Source organism: Pongo abelii, chromosome 9 (assembly GCF_028885655.2).
Source record: "Pongo abelii isolate AG06213 chromosome 9, NHGRI_mPonAbe1-v2.0_pri, whole genome shotgun sequence".
Classification (NCBI taxonomy): Eukaryota; Metazoa; Chordata; class Mammalia; order Primates; family Hominidae; genus Pongo; species Pongo abelii.
In genome coordinates, this window is record NC_071994.2 from 8,677,049 (window position 1) to 8,697,256 (window position 20,208).

General features: G+C 55.0%; 1 protein-coding gene across 1 annotated transcript; it reads right to left on the reverse strand.

The window, feature by feature from the left end:
• Window positions 1–260: 260 nt before the first annotated feature.
• SART1 (spliceosome associated factor 1, recruiter of U4/U6.U5 tri-snRNP) lies at window positions 261–19,960 on the reverse strand. Its single transcript, XM_024255728.3, has 20 exons — window positions 18,299–19,960; window positions 16,258–16,315; window positions 15,819–15,874; window positions 15,168–15,294; window positions 14,939–15,044; window positions 14,605–14,682; window positions 14,391–14,490; window positions 14,159–14,301; window positions 13,820–14,026; window positions 12,993–13,117; window positions 12,790–12,905; window positions 12,556–12,698; window positions 2,753–2,926; window positions 2,554–2,664; window positions 2,236–2,323; window positions 1,688–1,778; window positions 1,442–1,577; window positions 668–757; window positions 443–564; window positions 261–345 (listed from the first exon to the last, which is right to left on the reverse strand). The coding sequence occupies exons 1-20, from the start codon at window positions 18,609–18,611 to the stop codon at window positions 327–329; spliced, it is 2,403 nt and encodes an 800-aa protein (XP_024111496.2). The 5' UTR covers window positions 18,612–19,960; the 3' UTR covers window positions 261–326.
• Between the last annotated feature and the right edge of the window lie 248 nt (window positions 19,961–20,208).

A 20,208-nucleotide genomic window follows, 5' to 3' on the forward strand; every position in this document is an offset into this window, starting at 1 on the left:
TGCAGCCCCCGAGGCCAGGAGAGAGCAGGGTGACGAGTTTCTAAAACCGCCTTCCACTTTCTATCAGAGAGCCGGCCCTGCAGAGGTGTGACCGACAGCGAGGGGAGAAGGAAGGAGCCTTAGAGGACCCAGAATCGCTCTCTCTTCCGTCGTTTAGTTGTTTGTGTCATTTGATGGCCGGGTCTCACCTAGCAGGAGCCAGACTCTGTGCCACACCCAACCAAAGATCTAACCCTGGAATCTGTACCACAACCAGGGAGGAAAAAATAAGGAGGGAGCTTTATTTAATATGAAGGTTGAGGCAGGGCCGGGGAGGGAGGGCGCTGTCACTTGGTGATGGTGTTCCTGCAGAGAAGAACAGGGGCGTGAGGCTGCAGAGGCGGGCACAGGCCATGCCACCCCTCCCCACCACACCCTACCCCACCAGCCTCAAGCCACTCACGCGTTCATGCTCTTGCCGCTGCCACTGAGCACGATGTAGGGGGTCTTCTGAGCCTTCTGCTTCTCCTGGAGCAGGGCCACGGTGCCCAGGGGCGTGTCGCTGGAGCTCATCTTCTTCAGGAGCTGCGGGGTCAGGGCCACTCAGAAAGGGCTGCAGCAGGCCCCACACACCAGCCACCCCTGCCCCGGCAGGCACAGGGCCCCCCACGTCCCCAAGGGCACCCACCGCCTCCTCATCCAGCTTCTTCATCCGCCGCTCTGTCTTCATCTTGCCTGAGCCCTTGCCATGGAAGCGGTGGGACAGCTGCCGGAAAGCCTGGGGGCGCAGGGCATGAGGGGGCGCAGGGCATGAGGGGAGCTGCAGGGCCCTGGGTGGGGCCAGAGCCACCTGTGCCCACAAGGTGTATAATAACAGGGCGGGTGTTGATTCACCCCAATGCCAGGCCTGGGGTGCAGTGGGAAGGGGATGGGAAAAGAGAACAGACGCTGGCACCCTGCAGGGCCCCAGCAGAGGCCGGGAGACCAGCTTGGCTAGTGGATGCACCGCCATGGTGGCAGAGCATGGGGAACCTGGAGACCTGCCACGCAGGGGCTGGGCCTGGATGCTGGGGCTGGGGCTGGAGGGAGACAAACCCCAGAGAGCACGGGGGCAGCTGAATGGTGGGGCAGGAGGGTCAGGCAGCCTACGAGAGTGCTACAAGGGCCTGGACGCTGCAATGGCCCTGCGGGTCAGGAAGGGCTCACGCAGGTGAGGACAGGAGGGCAGAGGTCCCGAGTGCCTGTCTGACCCTCCTGCCAGGCCTGCGAAGAGACTGCTGTGCCCACTAGAGACAAACTGAGGCACAGCCCTTCTTGGCCCTGAGGGCCCCCTCCCCATCCGTGGCACTCACCAGGCCCCCAGCCAGAGGCTGGTGGAGCCAGGACCCTGGGGCATTGCATGGCCCTGGGCTTGGCCTCCTTGTGGCAGGCTGGGCCTCCGCCTGCAAAAGGCCCTGCTCACCTCCTTGGGTGTGAGTTTCCGGCCCGTCTCATCCACGTATTCGATCTTAACGTCGGGTTTGTAGCCGTCCTTCTCCTTGAAGTCCTGTGTGAAGCCTCGGTACTCCTCCCTTCGGCTGTACTTGTCATCGATGGCCCTGGCCCGAGACAGAGGGGGCCTTAGTGTGAGGAGCTGCTGCCTGCTGTGGTCCCGCAGCTCTGAGCTGGCACAGGCCCCTCAGCCCTGCACATGCCCCACCACACTCACATCTTATCCTCGATGCAGTACACGGCTGAGGGCAGCGACTTGTTGGGGGCCTTCACCCGGGCCACCTTCTGCACTGTGGTCTCCAGCAGCCCTAGGGACGGAGGGGTTGTGAGACTCCCAACCCCTTGAGAGCCGCAGCTCCAGCACCGCCTGAGAAGGCAGAGCAGGCCCTGCGGGGGCATCTCCCTTTCCTTGCCTCTGGAAAGCCATCAGGCCTGTTCTACAGACAAAGCAAAAATGCAGAAATGAGCCCCTTGCCAAGGGCCACTGGCCAGGGAAATGCCAGAGCTGGGGTCCTAACACCAGGGCTCTCTGTGCCACAGCTGGAACAGTTTCAACTCCCCTCTCCTTCCCGGAGCAGGTGTGGAGCCTCAAAGGCAGAGCAGACGGACAGATGCCACGGTGGAGGGGAGGGAGTGGCTATGGGCCGGACAGCTGGCTCCAGCATTGGGACTGAAAGGGGCAGCAGAGGGGACCGGAGGGGGCCCTGCCTGCACCTGCAGCAGCACCCAGGCCCACCCAAGTCATGGCTGCCCTGAGCTCCCTACCTTTGTTCTGACACAGGAGCAGGGCAGCTGCCAGCCCCCTATTCACGATCGGTTCCTCGTCCAGGATGGTGGTGGAGGAGGCAGAGAACTAGGGGACACGTGGCAGGGGTGGTTAGCAGGCCATACCGGCTCTTCTCAGCCCCACGCACTGGTCACCACCCGCCAGGCACCAGGCCTCCACAACATTTAATTTCCTCATTTACTCCTCAGATCGCCCTGGGAGGTCTGCAGAGCCCACTCTGGATGGACACTGAGCCCGGTGCTCATCTCCAGCTTGAGCGCCCCGCCACACCCACCCCCCAGCGGCGTGGCCCTCACATCTTGCTGCTGCTTCTCCTCGTCCAGGTTCACCGTGCTCCAGCCGATGTTCTCCTCCCCGTCAGATTCGGAGCCGCCGTTGGCTGAGCGCTCCTCATCCCGTTCAAAGTCCTGGGGCACAAAAGACCAGGGTCGGCCCCGGTCCCCAGCCAGCCCACCCAGCCGAGGGAAGGAGAGGACAGGGCTGCCCCAGACACACCATGAGCTCCTCCTGCTCCTCGCGATTGCCAGCCAGCCCGTAGGTGGGGATCTCCCCCAAGGTGCGGCAGAACTCGGACGTGGCGTTGAACACAATGGCCCCCTTCCGCTCGGGATCCTCATCCTCCTCCCAGCCCCGCTGGCAAGACTCCAGCTTCTTCACAATCTCCACCACCTGGGGGAGGGAGCGGCTGTGGGCAAACCCAGCAATTTCTGGGGTGATGCCATTGAGACCCAGGAACCCAAGGGTCCTCCCTGGCAGCAGCAAGACAGGCCACGCCCACAGCCCATGCAGGCCCAGCTGCTGTCTGCCTCCTGACTCCACTCTGCACCTCTTTCACTGGGGTCACTCTTCTGCTCCAAACCCATCAATGGGTTTGGATGCCCTTTCAATGAACACCCAACATCCTACAGGGCCTTCCTGACCAGGCCTGTGCCAATCCCCCTCCAAAGCCCCTCACACACTACCTCAGCCTCAAACTCCTTCCTCCAGGCTCCCTCCTGCCACCCGCCCCTCCCCCGACAAACTCCGGTTTTGGGACTCTGTAGACAGCACTTCTAGAACCCGCAGGGCGGCGAGGTGGCCCACTCTTTTGACTTCCCACGGCCCAGCGTCTCGCTTCCTGCTTCACCAAGGAAGCAGGTTCCGTGACACGGGAAGAGAACTCACTCATGCTGCCAGCACTAAATGCAGCGAACCCCACAAGGGCATGGGCACCCTCTGCTTTCCCTCCTGTCGCAGATGCCCAGCCACACACAACGATTACCCACTATCTCCCCTCTTTAAAAAACTTCTCCCTCAACCCCGCAGCCCAGACAGCAAAGTCCTCACTGCTCAGTGAAGGTTCGAGTCACTATGTCCACTTCTGCACCCCTCTTTCACTTTATATTACATTCATTTTTTTAAAAAATCTTCTGAGGCGGGTGGATTGCTTGAGTTCGGGAGATCAAGACCAGCCTGGGCAACATACCCAAATCCCATCTCTACAAAAAATATAAAAATTAGCCATTGTGGTCGCACACGCCCATAGTCCCAGCTACTGGGGAGGCTGACGTGGGAGGATTGCTTGAGCTCGGGAGATCAAGGCTGCCAAGATCACACCACTGCACTCAAAAGAGTGGGCAACAGCGTGAAACCCCGTCTCAAAAAAAAAAAAAAAAAAAATTCTTCCAGGGGCTGGGTGGTTGCTCACATCTATAATCCTAGCACTTTGGGAGGCCGAGGCTGGAGGATCACTTGAGCCCAGGAGTTCGAGACCAGCCTGAACAATAAGGTGAAGCACAGTCTCTACAAAAAATACAAAGATCAACCAGGCATGGTGGTGTATGCCTGTAGTCTCAGCTACTTGGGAGGCTGGGGTGGGAGGAACGCTTGAGCCTGGAGGTCGAGGCTATGGTGAGCCGTGATCTTGCCACTGCACTCAAGCCTGGGCAACAGAGCAATAACCTGTCTCAAAAAAAAAAAAAATCTTCCAGGACATCCGGGAACTTTTTTTTTTTTTTTTTTTAAGTTTTCTTTCTTTTTGAGACGGAGTCTCACTTTGTCACCCAGGCTGGAGTGCAGTGGCGCGATCTCGGCTCACTGCGAGCTCCGCCTCCTGGGTTCACACCATTCTCCTGCCTCAGCTTCCCGAGTAGCTGGGACTACAGGTGCCCGCCACCACGCCCGGCTAATATTTTTGTATTTTTTTTTAGTAGAGATGGGATTTCACCGTACTAGCCAGGATGGTCTCCATCTCCTGACCTCATGACCTGCCCGCCTTGGCCTCCCAAAGTGCTGGGGTTACAGATGTGAGCCACTGCACCCGGCCAGGAACATTTATTTATTTATTTATTTATTTAATTTTGTTGAGACGGAGTCTCGCTCTGTTGCCCAGGCTGGAGTGCAGTGGCGCAATCTTGGCTCACTGCAACCTCCGCCTCCCAGGTTCACGCCATTCTCCTGCCTCAGCCTCCTGAGCAGCTGGGACTACAGGCGACTGCCACCACGCCCGGCTAATTTTTTGTATTTTTAGTAGAGACGGGGTTTCACTGTGTTAGCCAGGATGGTCTCGATCTCCTGACCTCGTGATCCACCTGCCTTGGCCTCCCAAAGTGCTGGGATTACAGGTGTGAGCCACTGCGCCCAGCCAGGAACATTTATTTTTTAATGAACATTGTAAACATAAAAGGAGGTATATCTAATGCATCATATGCTATTTATTTATTGAGACCATCTCACTGTCACCCACGCTGGAGTGCAATGGTGCGATCTTGGCTCACTGCAACCTCCACCTCCCAGGTTCAAGTGATCCTCCTGCCTCAGCCTCCTAAGCAGCTGGGACTACGGGTGCACGCCTCCACAACCAGCTAATTTTTGTATTTTTAGTGGAGACAGGGTTTCACCATGTTGCCCAGGCTGGTCCCGAAACCAACTTCAAGTGATCCACTCACCTCGGCCTCCCAAAGTGCTGGGATTATAGGCGTGAACCACCACACCCGGCTGATATGGTTCTTTTTTTTTTTTTTTTTTTTTTGAGACAGAGTCTCGCTGTTGGCCAGGCTGGAGTGAAGTGGCACGATCTTGGCTCACTGCAACCTCTGCCTCTCGGGTTCAAGTGATTCTCCTGCCTCAGCCTCCTGAGTAGCTGGGATTACAGGCATGCACCACCATGCTCAGCTAATTTTTTTTTTTTTTTGTATTTTTAGTAGAAAGGGGGTTTCACCATGTTAGCCAGGATGGTCTCAATCTCCTGATCTTGTGACCCACCCGCCTCAGCCTCCCAAAGTGCTGGGATTACAGGTGTGAGCCCGGCCCCTGATACCGTTTTTAAAACAGTAACTAAACACACACCCATGTCCCTGCCTGGGGCTGGGGCAGCATCACTAACGCCCTGCCCAGACCTGAGTGTCCCCTCCCCATCCATGGTCATGACTCACCGGCTCGTCTTCATGGCTTTGGCACATAAGGACCTGCCCCTGAACAGTTATTTTGTTGTGTATTAATTATTCTATAACCTGAGTCACACTGTATGACTCTTCTATGATTTGTTTTGTAAAAAAGATCTGTGCCTCTGAGAGTAACCCTGATGCACACGGCTGTAGCTCATCAGTTTCCACTATGGAATCACAGCCCGTGAGCTGGATGCTCCTTGATCTGGCTCTCTAGCCCACTGAGGATGGACTTTTTTTGTCACAAGTACTGCGGCTGCAGGCCCACTGACAATGTCTCCTGGTGCACATGGGCACACTCAGGAGAGGTGTGGGGTGGGCCCTGGGCACACACACGTTCCCTCTCTTGTCTGATGAGACTCCTGCCCATGGCTGTGAGCAGCGTGGCTGAGGACTCCGGCCGCTCCATGTCCTTTACTCCTACTCGCTACTGTCAGGCTTGCACCTTTCTGCGGAATTGTTGGCGGGTGGCAGGTGCCTCACTGTTTTGGCTCACCTTTCCGTGATCCCTCCTGAAGCTGGATTCACTGGGTTATTTCCTGGTCAGTTAGGCTTTCTCTTCTGTGAACTGCCTGTCTTATCTACATCTTTCGCCTATTTTTCTATTTTGTTGATTTGTTTTGTCTGTTTGTATACTCTTGACACCAACCCATTCTTGGTTGTATATATGGGCAAATATCTTCTCTTTTTGGTCTGCCTTTTTATATTCTTCATGATATGTTTTGTTAAAAAAAAAAAAAACTTACGTTCCCAATTTCTTTTTTTTTTTGAGACAGAGTCTCACTCTGTCGCCCAGGCTGGAGTGCAGCGGTGCGATCTTGGCTCACTGCAAGCTCCGCCTCCTGGGTTCACGCCATTCTCCTGCCTCAGCCTCCCACATAGCTGGGACTACAGGCGCCCGCCACCACGTCCGGCTAATTTTTTTTGTATTTTTTTTAGTAGAGACAGGGTTTCACTGTGTTAGCCAGGATGGTCTCATCTCCTGACCTCGTGATCTGCCCACCTCGGCCTCCCAAAGTGCTGGGATTACAGGCATGAGCCACCGTGCCCAGCCACGTTCTCAATTTCTATGTAGTTATGTGTTCACTTTTTTCTTCATGGTTTCTTGAAGAAACTCACCCATGGAACCTGTGGGTTTCTTGTTTTTTTTTTGAGACAGGATCTTGTTCTATCACCCAGGCTGGAGTGCAGTGGTCCAATCACAGCTGACTATAACCTCGAACTCCTAGATTCAAGCAATCCTCCTGCCTTAGCCTCCAGTGTAGCTGAGGCTTCAGACACATGCCACCATGCCCAGCTAATTAAAAAAACATTTTTAGAGATGGGGTTGGTGGGGGGGCGGGTCTTGCTATGTTGCCCAGGCTGGTCTCAAATTCGTGGCCTCAGGCAATTCTCCTGCCTTGGCTATGCTAACAACTGAAAAAATCTTTTCTACCAAAAAGTTATAAATGTAGTTTCCTTAATTTTATTCCCAAATGTTAAGTTTTTACTTTGAAGTTCTTAATCTATCTGCAAGGTGTGCGGTACAAACCCAATTTCATTTTTTCCCCAAATAGATAACGGACTGTCCCACGCCCACTCGCTGCATTGATGAGCATCTCTTCCCACTGGGACACGCTTCTGTCTCGGGGCCCCTCTGTCTGGCCTCTCTGTTCTATTAGTCTATCCTTATGCAATCCCACACTGCCACCATGCCCCTACTTTATCCAATTTCAGAATCAGTCTGCCAGCTTCCAAAATAATCCCTGTTGGGATTTTTACTGGAATTGCATTTAACCTAGAAATGAACTACATGAGATGGACATCTTGATAATATATTGTCCTATCTAGGAATTGTGTACCCCCTAAATTCATATGGGGAAGCCCTAACCCCTAGTGACTGGATGTGGACAGAGCACCTTTAGGGAGGTAGAGATTGCAGTGAGCCAAGATAGAGCCACTGCACCCCAGCCTGGGCAACAAAGTGAGATACTGTCACAAGACAAAACAACCCCTCAATTCCAAGGATCCTTTCTGTCCTCTCCATCCTTTCTTTCTAGCTCATTGACTGTATTAACTTCAATCCAGGCCAGGTGCAGTGGCTCATGCCTGTAATCCCAGCACTTTGGGAAGCCAAGACGGGTGGATCACGAAGTCAGGAGATCGAGACCATCCTGGCTAACACGGTGAAACCCCGTCTCTACTAAAAATACAAAAAATTAGCCGGGCGTGGTGGTGGGCGCCTGTAGTCCCAGCTACTCGGGAGGCCGAGGCAGGAGAATGGTGTGAACCCGGGAGGCGGAGTTTGCAGTGAGCAGAGATTGCGCCACTGCACTCCAACCTAGGGAACAAAGCAAGACTCCATCTCAAGAAAAAAAAAAAAAACAACTTCAATCCAGCAATTCTTCAACTACATCACAACTCCAGGCCCTGTCCTCACACCCATCATTCTCTGTTATGTCCCTCATTATCCAGTTTAGACTCAGGGGGAAATCAAGAGAACCTCTCCTTTGTGAAACCCTTAACTGCCTTGTCCCTCTTCCCTAGAAAACCCAATCCTCAATCCCATCATCCACTGCTTCAGAGCATTAATCCCACCATCCCCCTCCTCAGCTCATGAATCCCACCATCCCTCTCCTATCATGAATCCCACCATCCTCCTCCCCAGCTCATGAATCCCACCATCCCCCTCCTATCATGAATCCCACCATCCCCCTCCTCAGCTCATGAATCCCACCATCCCCCTCCTCAGCTCATGAATCCCACCATCCACGCTGCCTGGGAGGCCTGCTCTTCTCCCGTGGTGTATCTGCCCTCCACTCTCCAGAACAGCATCTCCCGTCTCTTCGCACCGCCACCCCCTGCCACCTCTTCACTGGAAAACACCGGAACAATCGGATATGGGCTGCCTTGACTTCCCCTAAACAAGGTCACCCACAGCTGCTGTGCCCTCCCCACCTTCCCTCCCGAAATAAATGACGATACGAGCTGGCTTCACTCAAGCCCACCCTCCACTTGTACTCTAGGCCCCACCACCGCCTGCCAAAATCTTTTTCTTCTTCCGTCATAAATTTGTCTCTCCCACATACTCTAGAATCTCCATTAGTCAGAAAAGGCTCCTTTGCGGGTGGGAAACTTGATTGGATGCTGCTTACAACAAAAAATTAAAAAGACATTTTGGGGGATAACTGCAGAATCTGGGCATGTGAGCTGCTGTTTTACAGCATTTATGGGCTTGTTAGGGCAGTGTGGCTATGCGGGAGAAGGCCCTGATTTCGCCAGATGCCTGCTGAAGTCGTTAAGGATGCAGTGTCATGATATCTGCAACTCGCAGTGGTCAGAAAAAAAGAAGAGAAAGAAAAGAACTATAACAACGTTCATAATTACTGACTCTAGAGAACGAAGGTGTTCACTGTGATGGGCTTTCCACTCTAGAGGACGAAGGTGCTCACTGTGATGGGCTTTCCACTCTAGAGGACGAAGGTGCTCACTGTGATGGGCTTTCCACTCTAGAGGACGAAGGTGCTCACTGTGATGGGCTTTCCACTCTAGAGGACGAAGGTGCTCACTGTGATGGGCTTTCCACTCTAGAGGACGAAGGTGCTCACTGTGATGGGCTTTCCACTCTAGAGGACGAAGGTGCTCACTGTGATGGGCTTTCCACTCTAGAGGACGAAGGTGCTCACTGTGATGGGCTTTCCACTCTAGAGGACGAAGGTGCTCACTGTGATGGGCTTTCCACTCTAGAGGACGAAGGTGCTCACTGTGATGGGCTTTCCACTCTAGAGGACGAAGGTGCTCACTGTGATGGGCTTTCCACTCTAGAGGACGAAGGTGCTCACTGTGATGGGCTTTCCACTCTAGAGGACGAAGGTGCTCACTGTGATGGGCTTTCCACTCTAGAGGACGAAGGTGCTCACTGTGATGGGCTTTCCACTCTAGAGGACGAAGGTGCTCACTGTGATGGGCTTTCCACTCTAGAGGACGAAGGTGCTCACTGTGATGGGCTTTCCACTCTAGAGGACGAAGGTGCTCACTGTGATGGGCTTTCCACTCTAGAGGACGAAGGTGCTCACTGTGATGGGCTTTCCACTCTAGAGGACGAAGGTGCTCACTGTGATGGGCTTTCCACTCTAGAGGACGAAGGTGCTCACTGTGATGGGCTTTCCACTCTAGAGGACGAAGGTGCTCACTGTGATGGGCTTTCCACTCTAGAGGACGAAGGTGTTCACTGTGATGGGCTTTCCACTCTAGAGGACGAAGGTGTTCACTGTGATGGGCTTTCCACTCTAGAGGACGAAGGTGTTCACTGTGATGGGCTTTCCACTCTAGAGGACGAAGGTGTTCACTGTGATGGGCTTTCCACTCTAGAGGACGAAGGTGCTCACTGTGATGGGCTTTCCACTCTAGAGGACGAAGGTGCTCACTGTGATGGGCTTTCCACTCTAGAGGACGAAGGTGCTCACTGTGATGGGCTTTCCACTCTAGAGGACGAAGGTGTTCACTGTGATGGGCTTTCCACTCTAGAGGACGAAGGTGTTCACTGTGATGGGCTTTCCACTCTAGAGGACGAAGGTGCTCACTGTGATGGGCTTTCCACTCTAGAGGACGAAGGTGTTCACTGTGATAGGCTTTCCACTTTTTTGCCTGCACAGTGTGTGGGGTGTGGCTCATATGTTTAAAAAACCTTCTAGGTGGCCGGGTGTGGTGGTTCATGCCTGTAATCCCAGCACTTTGGGAGGCTGAGGCGGGTGGATCACGAGGTGAGGAGTTTGAGACCAGCCTGACCAACATGGTGAAACCCTGTTTCTTCTAAAAAATACAAAAATCAGCTGGGCGTGGTGGCACGCACCTGTAGTTCCAGCTACTCAGGAGGCTGAGGCAGGAGAATTGCTTGAGCCCAGGATGAGACGAGATCACGCCACTGCACTCCAGCCTGGTGACAGAGCGAGACTCCGTCTCAAACAACAACAACAAAAACTTTCTAGGCTAGACTGGGCCTGGTGGCTCATGCCTGTAACCCCAGCACTTTGGGAGGTGGAGGCGAGAGGATCGTTTGAGCTCAGGAATTTGAGGCCAGCCTGGGCAACACACTGAGACCCACAGGCACACGCCTGTGGTCTCAGCTACTTGAGAGCCTGAGGCAGGAGGATCCCTTAAGCCCGGGAGTTCAAGGCTGCAGTGAACTATGATCACACCACTGCACTCCAGCCTGGGCAACAGAGCGAGATCTTGTTTCTTAAAACAACAACAAAAACAACCTCCTAGGTGAGTCTAGTGTGCAGGCAGGCTGAGATCCATGCGGCTAGAAACCCTTATGTTCATTTTAGTCATAAAACAGTCCTGTCAGCCTATCGCCCCATTTCTCTGTTCCTTTTTAGCCAAGCAAACTATGTCCCAACACCTGTTCTTAGAAATAAAGTTACTGGAACCCAGCCACGCCCACTCACTTACAGACTGTCTTGGCTGTTTTCCCTGTAACAGCAGAGCATCCAAGGTGCCTGACAGAGACCATATGCCCTTAAACCTCAAATACGTCCTCTCCAGCCGTTCAACAGTAAGCCTGGCCTCCGTCCTGGGTTCAGCCTTCACTTCCTCAACTCCCCTATCCTCCCGGTCCTGAATCCACTGCAACTGTCCCCACTTTGCCTCCCAGTAGTATCAGAAGCTTCCCTCCCTTGCTCCCTCTCCTGGACACCCTTTCTTGGCTTCTTCCTAGGTAAGAAATGTGGGGTAGGGCTAAAAAGTGTGGCCTCTGGAATGATGGAGGTGACAGAACCTTCCTCATAGGGTGTTGCTGGGAGGATGGAATGAATCAACAAACACAGAGCATGTGAGCAGTGCCCGGCCCACTGTGCCTGTGGGGCAGCAACGACCATGGGCTCAAGGCTCCCCCTGCGTTGGCCCCCTACCTCTCCATCTCAGCTCACGCCACCCCCTCACTCTCTACTCTGCTCCAGCCTCCCTGGCCCTCAGGCACTCTCAGGTCGCTTCTCCTGAGACACCTGCTGGTTGGTCTACTGCGTAAACGCCAGCCTGTCCACCTGCTGCCACCCCTAACCCCCCGCAAGGCTGGCTTCTCTGTGTGACTCAAGTCTCAGCTGAACTAGCACCTTGGAAAGGTGTTCCCTGCACTCTCCTGTCTAAGATCCCAACCCCCAGCACATTATCTTGGTTTACTGAGTGCCCAGCTCCCATTACCATCAGAAATTACCGTTCCTGCATTCACAAAGTCACTGCAGCTCCCCACGCTCTCCCCCACACACTCTAGAAAGCCAGCTCCATGAGCCCAGGGCCCCATGGCTGTCCTGTTCACCAATGACCTTCTCGGCCGAGAACAATGCACTACTCACAGCAGGCATTCAACAAACATGCACAGAAGAGAGAGGCGAGGAAAGGATCCCCTACTAAAGCAGGCATCTAAAAATTTTTGCAAAACATGACTTTAAACAGAAAAAAGGGCTGGGCGCGGTGGCACATACCTGTAATTTTAGCATTTTCGGAGGCAGAGGCAGGCAGATCATGAGGTCAGGAGTTGGAGACCAGCCTGGCCAACATGGTGAAACCCCATCTCTACTAAAAATACAAAAATCAGCTGGGTCTGGTGGCAGGCGCCTGTAATCCCAGCTACTCGGGAGGCTGAGGAATGAGAATCACTTGAACCTGGGAGGTGGAGGTTGCAGTAAACCGAGGCCGCGCCACTGGATTCCAGCCTGGGTGACACAGCAAAACTCTGTCTCAAAAAAAAAAAAAAAACAAACCCCAGAAAACAAACAACAAATGGAAAAGAGGCTTCAGACAGGAATGTGGCTGTTGCCTATGACACAGGTGCTCGTGAGGACAGGTGACTGCCGACGCACTGGCAGCCCTAGGCCTGCCCGTGCCCAGCCTCACCTTCTCGCCACTGTCTCGCAGCTGCTGTAGCTGCTGTAACTGTCGCAGCCGGCGTCCCTTCTCCAGCTGCTTCTGCAGCTCCAGCTCCGCCTCATCCTCCTCCAGCACCTGCGGGGACCCCGGCGGTGGAGCTCCACCTTCCTCTGGGGGAAAGGCAGGGGATGCCTGCTCAGACCATCTCCTCCAACCCGTGGCTCCTGTCCCTGCCCCTCCCACCCCCAGCCGGGCCCTCACCCTCATCACTGATGTCCATGTTCTCCACTCGGGTGTCGTCCGACGGCAGGGGCTGAGGCACAGGCTCCTTCTCCTCCTCCACCTCGGACACTCGGCGGCGACCCCGTCCCCGCAGTCTGAGGGAAGGAGGCCTCTCTGGTAAGCACCAGCCCCCAGGCCACCCCAGCCCAGCCATCTCACCCCACCATCGTGTCCAAGCCCACCTGGAACCAAAGTCCCCATCCTGAGTCTGGTCCCCGAGAGGCAGCAAGTCATCCGCCCGCACTACCACCTCCTTCTCCTTCTTGCGGATTTTCTTCACCCTCCGCTTGGTCTTTTTAAAGGTCACCTGAGGGGAAGAGGGGCGAGACATGGGGCGGGGGCAACGGAAAGGCAGGCCACTACAAGCCCTCGAGCGTGAACGCCTCTTTGGTGTTCCTCTGTGCTAACCACTGTCCTGAGCGCTTCCCACACAAGAGCAACACGTGGGGTGGTTACTATCTCAATTCCACTGGTGAGCTAGGGAAACTGGGGCACAGAGAGGTTAAGTACCTTCCCCAAGGTTGCCCAGCTCCTAGGTGGGAGAGCTGGACAGTCTGGCTCCAGAGTCCTGCTCTTATCCACTGAGCAAGACGCCTACCGCACCAGCTGTCTACCTGACGTTCACACAGTCACTCTGCGGACAGAATCCACGCAAACCTTTTCAGTCACCCCCCACCTACGCTGTCACTCATCCTCACAGCAACCTCAGGAGGTGGCTCCTGTCATTGCCATTCCAGATGGGGCGCCCCAGGCTCACAGTTAAATGGCTTACCCAAGGCATGAGCTGGCAGCATGGCAGAGCCAAAACAGACTGGGGCCCATCTGGCTCAGCAGCCCTGACCCGTCCACACCTGGTGCCTCCCCCGGTTGCCATTTAGTGCTCGCCCACAAGGCCAAGCACTTTGTGAACACAAATACTCGCCCTCTCTTCTCAGTGCCTGTAGGCAGTGCAGGAGCCCCGGGGGGAGGGAGAATCGTGACCCCGAGTATAAGGCGCGGGAGGGCTCACCATCTCCTCAGGCGTGAGGTATTCGGAGGCCAGCCGGGGCCCCACCGTGCTCAGGGACTGAGCCTGTAGCCGCAGCTTGGCCCGGATCTCCTCCAGCTCCCGCTCCCGCAGGCCATCAGCTGTGCCGCCCTGCTCCAAGCGGAAGGAATGCGGCCGCTCCCCTTCAAGCTCTTCGTCATACTTGGACAGGATAGAGCGAGGTTTTTGCTGCAAGGCAAGAGGTACAGATTGGGACCCAGGCTGGCTTCTGAAAAGCCACTGAGCCACCACCTCCTCCGAGCCCCCATTCCCGACATTCTCCGTCTCAGCCCCCCACCGCCCAGCCTGCCCGGGCCGTGCCTGCGCCAGGTCGTCCACGCTCTCGTCCTCGGCATAGGGCAGGTAGTCAGGCTTCTTCTTCCGCAGCTCCACATTTTTCTCTGCCCGCTCCTTATCCACCAGGTTCACGTTCACCAGCACGTCCTCCTCCTCCTGCAGCACGCCTGGGGATAGAACAGAGCAGTGGCCATTCACACTTGTCTGCAACTCAGCAGAGGCTGTGCCCCCACCCAGGGCACCCAGCTCGCATCACCTTTGTCCTTGAGGGTGAGGATCATGGTCTCCCCTTCTCGGAAGGAATCAATGGCATGCTCCACGGTGAGGCCCTGCAGGTCCCGGGCACTGTACAGGTCCTAAGGGAAGAACTGGCGAGTCAGAAACCTCCCTCCACGCACCCAACCTTGGGATTCCAGTAGCAAGGTCACCAATGCCCCCTGCACCATCCACCCTGGCTGCTGCAGCCTCACCTGCCGCCTCTGCCCGAACTCCTCCTCCACCAGAGTGCTGACACCAAACTCTTGGTCCATCTCCTCCAGTAACTTGGCCTATGGGACAGGGAGGGGTGACCTAGGACCTCAGGCCACTCAGCATCACCAGAAAACACTCAGGGCTCTACCAAGCGGAGTGCAAAAAGGGCAGGCCTTGCAGGAAAGCTGCTGAGAATCCAAAGTGGATGCTACTGACCACGGCCCTTCCCCTCTCCGAGCCCCGTCTCACCTCTCTGGGGTCGGTCCCTGCCTCAGTGCCCAGTCACACCACCAGAAGCACTAGGCGACCACCTCATGCTGCCCAGGTGCTCACCCTCTTCTCTGCCAGGTCCTTCTCCTTCTGCAGCTGCCGGCTCCTCTCGATCCAGGCTGCAGTGTCATCCAGCCAGGGGTCATCCTCTCCTAGGGTCTTTATCTTCCTGAAGAGGGGAGAAAGTGATGTTCGAGGAGCCCAGCTCCTGCTCCCCACCCCACTCAAGAGGCAGCCAAGGACGGTGGCCTCCCCAGCCCTTCCCTTGCCTGCCCTGGCCTGGACCCCTCACCCCAGCTTTTGGTTCAGCAGGCGCTTCTCCTTGGCAGCCGCCAGCTTCTCCCGCAGCTCCTCTCGCTGTCGCAAGGCCATAGGGTTGATGACATCAGCTGTCACGGGCTCCTCCTTGGTGCCCGCCTCTGGAAGGGGGGCCCAGACGTGAGGCTATGCCCGCCCATGGCTGGTGGGGAGAGGAGGGAGCCACTCACCCTGCCCCCTTCCAGCTCAGGGGGCCAGAAGGGGTCAGGACAGGAAGGAACAATCCTTCACCTCCCTGCTCCCACGTCATCCCCACACTCCTGGCCAACCCATGCAGCACGACAGGACCCTCTGTGGCTTCCAAAGCCCCTCAAATCGTGCTTTAAAGAAAAACAACAAACCCACCCCCGCACAGCCCAGTCTACAGCAAGTGTGCACATCTTCCAGTCCATCTAACAACTCCTCACAACCAAAGTGAGTATGCGACGGCCACGGCTCCAACTCAGAGAGCAGGCGGAGCCCCAGATCCCCATTATACCAGCAAGGAGGGACCTCATGCCTTCCGGCAAATATGCATGTGTAAGACCACTAAACACTGCTGAACCTGCCCTCTAACCCCACCCTCTTCAAAGACCCCTTCAGATGGCCTCTTTCCCCCAAACCCTATTCTCAGCCCCATACTCACCCTTCTTGATGGCATTAACCTCCAAGGGTTTCAGCCCCAACTTTGCCCGGAGTTTACTGAGAACAAGAGATACAAGTGTTAGGGGCTATCAAAGACACAGGGTGCCATGTGCATTTCCAGACAGACAGGAGGAGAAACAGGGTGGGAGTGAGTGGTCCCAAACACACAGTCGGCCCCAGGCAGCCTAGGACACTGGGAAGGGTCCTGGCCTCCAAAGCAGGAACCATGGGCGCCAGCCTGGTCTGCGTCTAACCAGTGAATGCCACCTTACTCTTAGGTTTTAGTTTTCTCTTCTATAACTCAACTGTTGGCTAAGATGATTTAAACAATCTTTCCAACTCCGATTAGCACACTTTCATGTGAGAAAGCCTCCCCCATGCTGGCCCCAGAGCCACCTCTCTTAGAAAAACAAAGTAGAAGCAAGGGAGACAGTACTCACTTAGTCTCCTCGATGCTGAGTGAGGAGGCATCGCCTGAGCTAGTTTTGGAGCTGGCAGCTGGAACAAGAAGAAGCATGGCTCAGGAGCTGAACACAGGGCCAAGAAGCCAGCATCGTTGGCTCTAGCTACAGGATCAAAGATGAGGGCCCCTCACCAGCACCTGGGCCTGCTGAAACACCAGAAAACAGCAGCTTCTTCCACCAAAGCTCCCCAGCAGCTCCTCTGCCCGAGTCCAGTCTCAGAGCCCTGCCTCTTCTGCGCACCTTCCTTTCCCGACCCAAGACATCCAAAATGCTGTAGTCACCACTCTGCCCTCTACTTTTTTCTTTCATTTTTTTTAAGAGACAAGGTCTGGGCTGGGTATGGTGGGTCATGCCTGTAATCCCAGCACTTTGGGAGGCTGAGGCAGATGGATCACGAGGTCAGAAGTTCGAGACCAGCCTGGCCAAGATGGTGAAACCCCGTCTCTACTAAAAATATAAAAATTAGCCAGGCACGGTGGTGCGCACCTGTAATCCCAGATACTCGGGAGGCTGAGGTAGGAGAATTGCTTGAACCCAGGAGGCAGAGCTTGCAGTGAGCTGCGATCGTGCCACTGCACTCTAGCCTAGGCAACGGAGCAAGACTTTGTCTCAAAAAAACAAAACAAAACAAAAAAACAACGCTTCCTTTCCTGCATTCCCATCCCACATCCTACCTTCTCCTTTATCTTAAAGGCTTCTCTCTCCACCTGGGCCCTGGATCCCAACCTCTCCAGGCTCCCCAAGGTCACCAGCCTCCTCGTTTCTAAATCTAATGGGTTCTTTTTGGTTCTGGTTTTGCTTGATCTCCTGTGGTATGTGGCACTGCTGATCACTCCCTCCTTCTAACAATACTCTCTTTCCAAAGTTCCCATGACACAAAGGTTTTCCTGCCTTTTTGGTTACTCTGTCTCCTTTTTTTGGTAACATCTTTCTCTGCCGACTACTAACATAAGGGCATTTCTCAGGTTCTAGTCCTGACCCCCGCTTTTCATGTCACATTCTTTCAGGTGCTTCACTGGCCACCCAGATACTGACTCCCAATGGCTTTATCCAGTCCAAACTCTGGATTTCCCCATTACCATCAACCTTGACAACCCCAAAAGTGAACTATCTCCCCCCACCCCCGCTCCAAATCTGCTTCTCTTCCCTACTCCTCAATTTCAGTAGAAATGACACCCACTACCTATCTGGCTGCTCAAGCCAAAAGTCAAGGAGTCATCCTCCATTCCTTCTTCCCACCCTCATACAAGTGCTGAGTTCTGTTCATTCCTCCTCCAAAACACCTCTCCAACCTGTCCACTTCTCTCAATCCCACTGCTGCTGCCTTGGTGCAGGCCACCATCAGCCCTCCCCTGGCCTATAGCCCTCCTGGTTTCCTGGTCTCCAGTTCTGACTACCTTTGACTAAGTTCTCAATCCAGTGATGTTTACAAAATACGGATCTGAGCAACTCACTCCTCAACTCACATCCATGGCTCCCTACTCTCCTCAAGACAATCTACAGTTCTTAACACAGCCTACAGTACAGGGCCCTTTGTGTTCACATCCCTATCTATCTTACTCCCTCATTTCTCTACCATGGGCCCTACACGATTCGTCCAATACCAGGTTTTTCTTGCCTCTGTATATGCTGACACTACTTCATTCACTCATTCAACATATTTATTGAGAAACTCATTGTACCAGACAACTGAGGAAAACAGAAGCCCTCTGTCCTCAAGGAGCTAAGTGGAGAAAGTCAACCTCTATTCCCAAACAACCGTAGAAAGACTTTTTTCTTTTTGAGACAGAGTCTCGCTTTGCTGCCCAGGCTGGAGTACACTGGCGGGACCGCAGCTCACTGCAGCCTCTAACTCCTGGGCTCAAAGGATCCCGTAGAAGACTATTTTAATAGAGTTGATAGACAGCTTGGGGGTTTCCTGGCCTAGAGAGCTTCGCCGACACTGCGCGCACACCTAGACCCACGCGTCCCGGGACCTCTGCCCGACCCGCCCCCTGCGCAGGCCCCGCCTCCTCACCGGCCTCGTAGCCGTCATCGCGCTTCTCGCGCTTCACGCGCCGCTCCGAGGGCTCTGCCTGGCTGCGCTCCCGCCCGTGCGTGCTGCTCCGGGCCTCAGCTTCGGCCCCGCGCCGCCCGCTCCCGCGCTCGCCCCCACGTTCCCGGCTCCGCTTCCGTCGTTCGCCACCGCTACCGCCACTGCCGCCACTCCGATGCTTGTGTTTTTTGTGTTCCCGGTGCCGCGGCGGCTGCTCGGTGGCGCCCCCAGTGCCGGCTGCCGCCGTCGTCCCGGCCGCCTCCTTCTCTCCGCGATGCTTCTTGGACGACCCCATAGTGGCACGTCCACTCCGAGCCCGGCTGCCGCCGAGCCCAGACAACGCAAAATGGGAATACTTCCGGGTCGCTCGGCAGCCGCTGTCGTGTTGCCGGAAACTAAGAGCGGCTGCTTCCGTCGCTCGCCTTGGAGCCTGCCCTAAAGGCTCATGGGAAGGCCGGTGTCAGCGCTCGACTGCACTTTCGCGCGGTCTCCGGTCGGGTGGGTTCTTTGAGCCAGTGGCCCCATTGCGCATGCGCTCCTCAAGGGAGGCGGTATTAACCAGGAGGTGGGATCCCAGAACTGGAAAGACTTAGAGCCCGTTAAGCCTGTGTCTTCGTGGCTGGAAGTTCCTCCCCGGTCTCCCTGCGCTTGCACTTCACCGGCAACGGGGTGTTCACTACCTCACGGTCTTTCCGTAGACACCTCCCTCCTACAATGGGCGCTCGCTTAGTGGACTCCTAGGGTCGTGGCTCCAACGGGTGTTGTTTTCGCGAGATCTCCAGTTCCACAGCCCAGCTTCAGACCCGCTATAACCAGTATCGTCAGGGAACCTTTCCTTCCCACGTTCCCTGTTTTTTTTGTTTTGTTTTGTTTTGTTTTTTCCCTTGAGATAGGATCTCACTCTGTTGCCCAGGCTGGAGTGCAGTGGCGCGATCACAGCGCACTGCAGCCTCGACCTCCTGGGCTCAAGTGATCCTCCCACCTCAGCCTTCCCAGTAGCTGGGACTACGAGCGTAAGCTACCACCCCCTTTAATTTTTGTATTTTTTTGTAGGTGGTTGGTGGGCGGGGAGGGGGTCACTATGTTGGCCAGGCTGGTCTCGAACTCCTGAGCTCAGGCTATCCACCCGCCTTGGCCTCCCAAAGTGCTGAGATTACAGGCATGCGCCACTGCGCCTGGCCCTGGATTGGATTTTTAAAACCTGCGCCCCGTGAACTGTTAAGACTGTTAAGGAGCTCCACACGGGCGTCAGTGTATCCCTGGAACCCCTGAAATTGAATGCAAAATGTGGCACATCTGTGTGTATGAGTTTTTTTCTTGAGGAGAGCAGCCCTAACTTAAAACTACTGGGACTTAAAACCCCAGTGCAGGCCCTGCGCGGTGGCTCACGCCTATAATCCCAGCACTTTGGGAGGCCAAGGCAGGCGAATCACGAGGTCAAGAGATCGAGACCATCCTGGCCAACATGGTAAAACCCCGTCTCTACTAAAAATAGAAAAATTAGCTGGGTGTGGTGGTGCGCGCCTGTAGTCCCAGCTACTCAGGAGGCTGAGGCAGGAGAATCGCTTGAACCTGGGAGGCAGTCGTTGCAGTGAGTCGAGATCACACCATTGCACTCCAGCCTGGTGACAGAGCGAGTCTCCGTCTTAAAAAAAAAAAAAAAAAAAAAAAAAAAAGGCCCAGTGCACACAATCCCAGTCTCTCCTGAAACCCCTCCCCTCACCCAACGGTTGCTCAGTCTTTGGCTCTCTGTGTGGTGCAACTCAGCATTAGGATATGTTGTATGCACCCCTTTAAGGATCCACCCCCTCTCCCACTCACTGGGCGTCCTCAGAGGCAGGAGTCATTCCATCTTATTCACGCTTGAATTTATAGGACCCAACATATACATT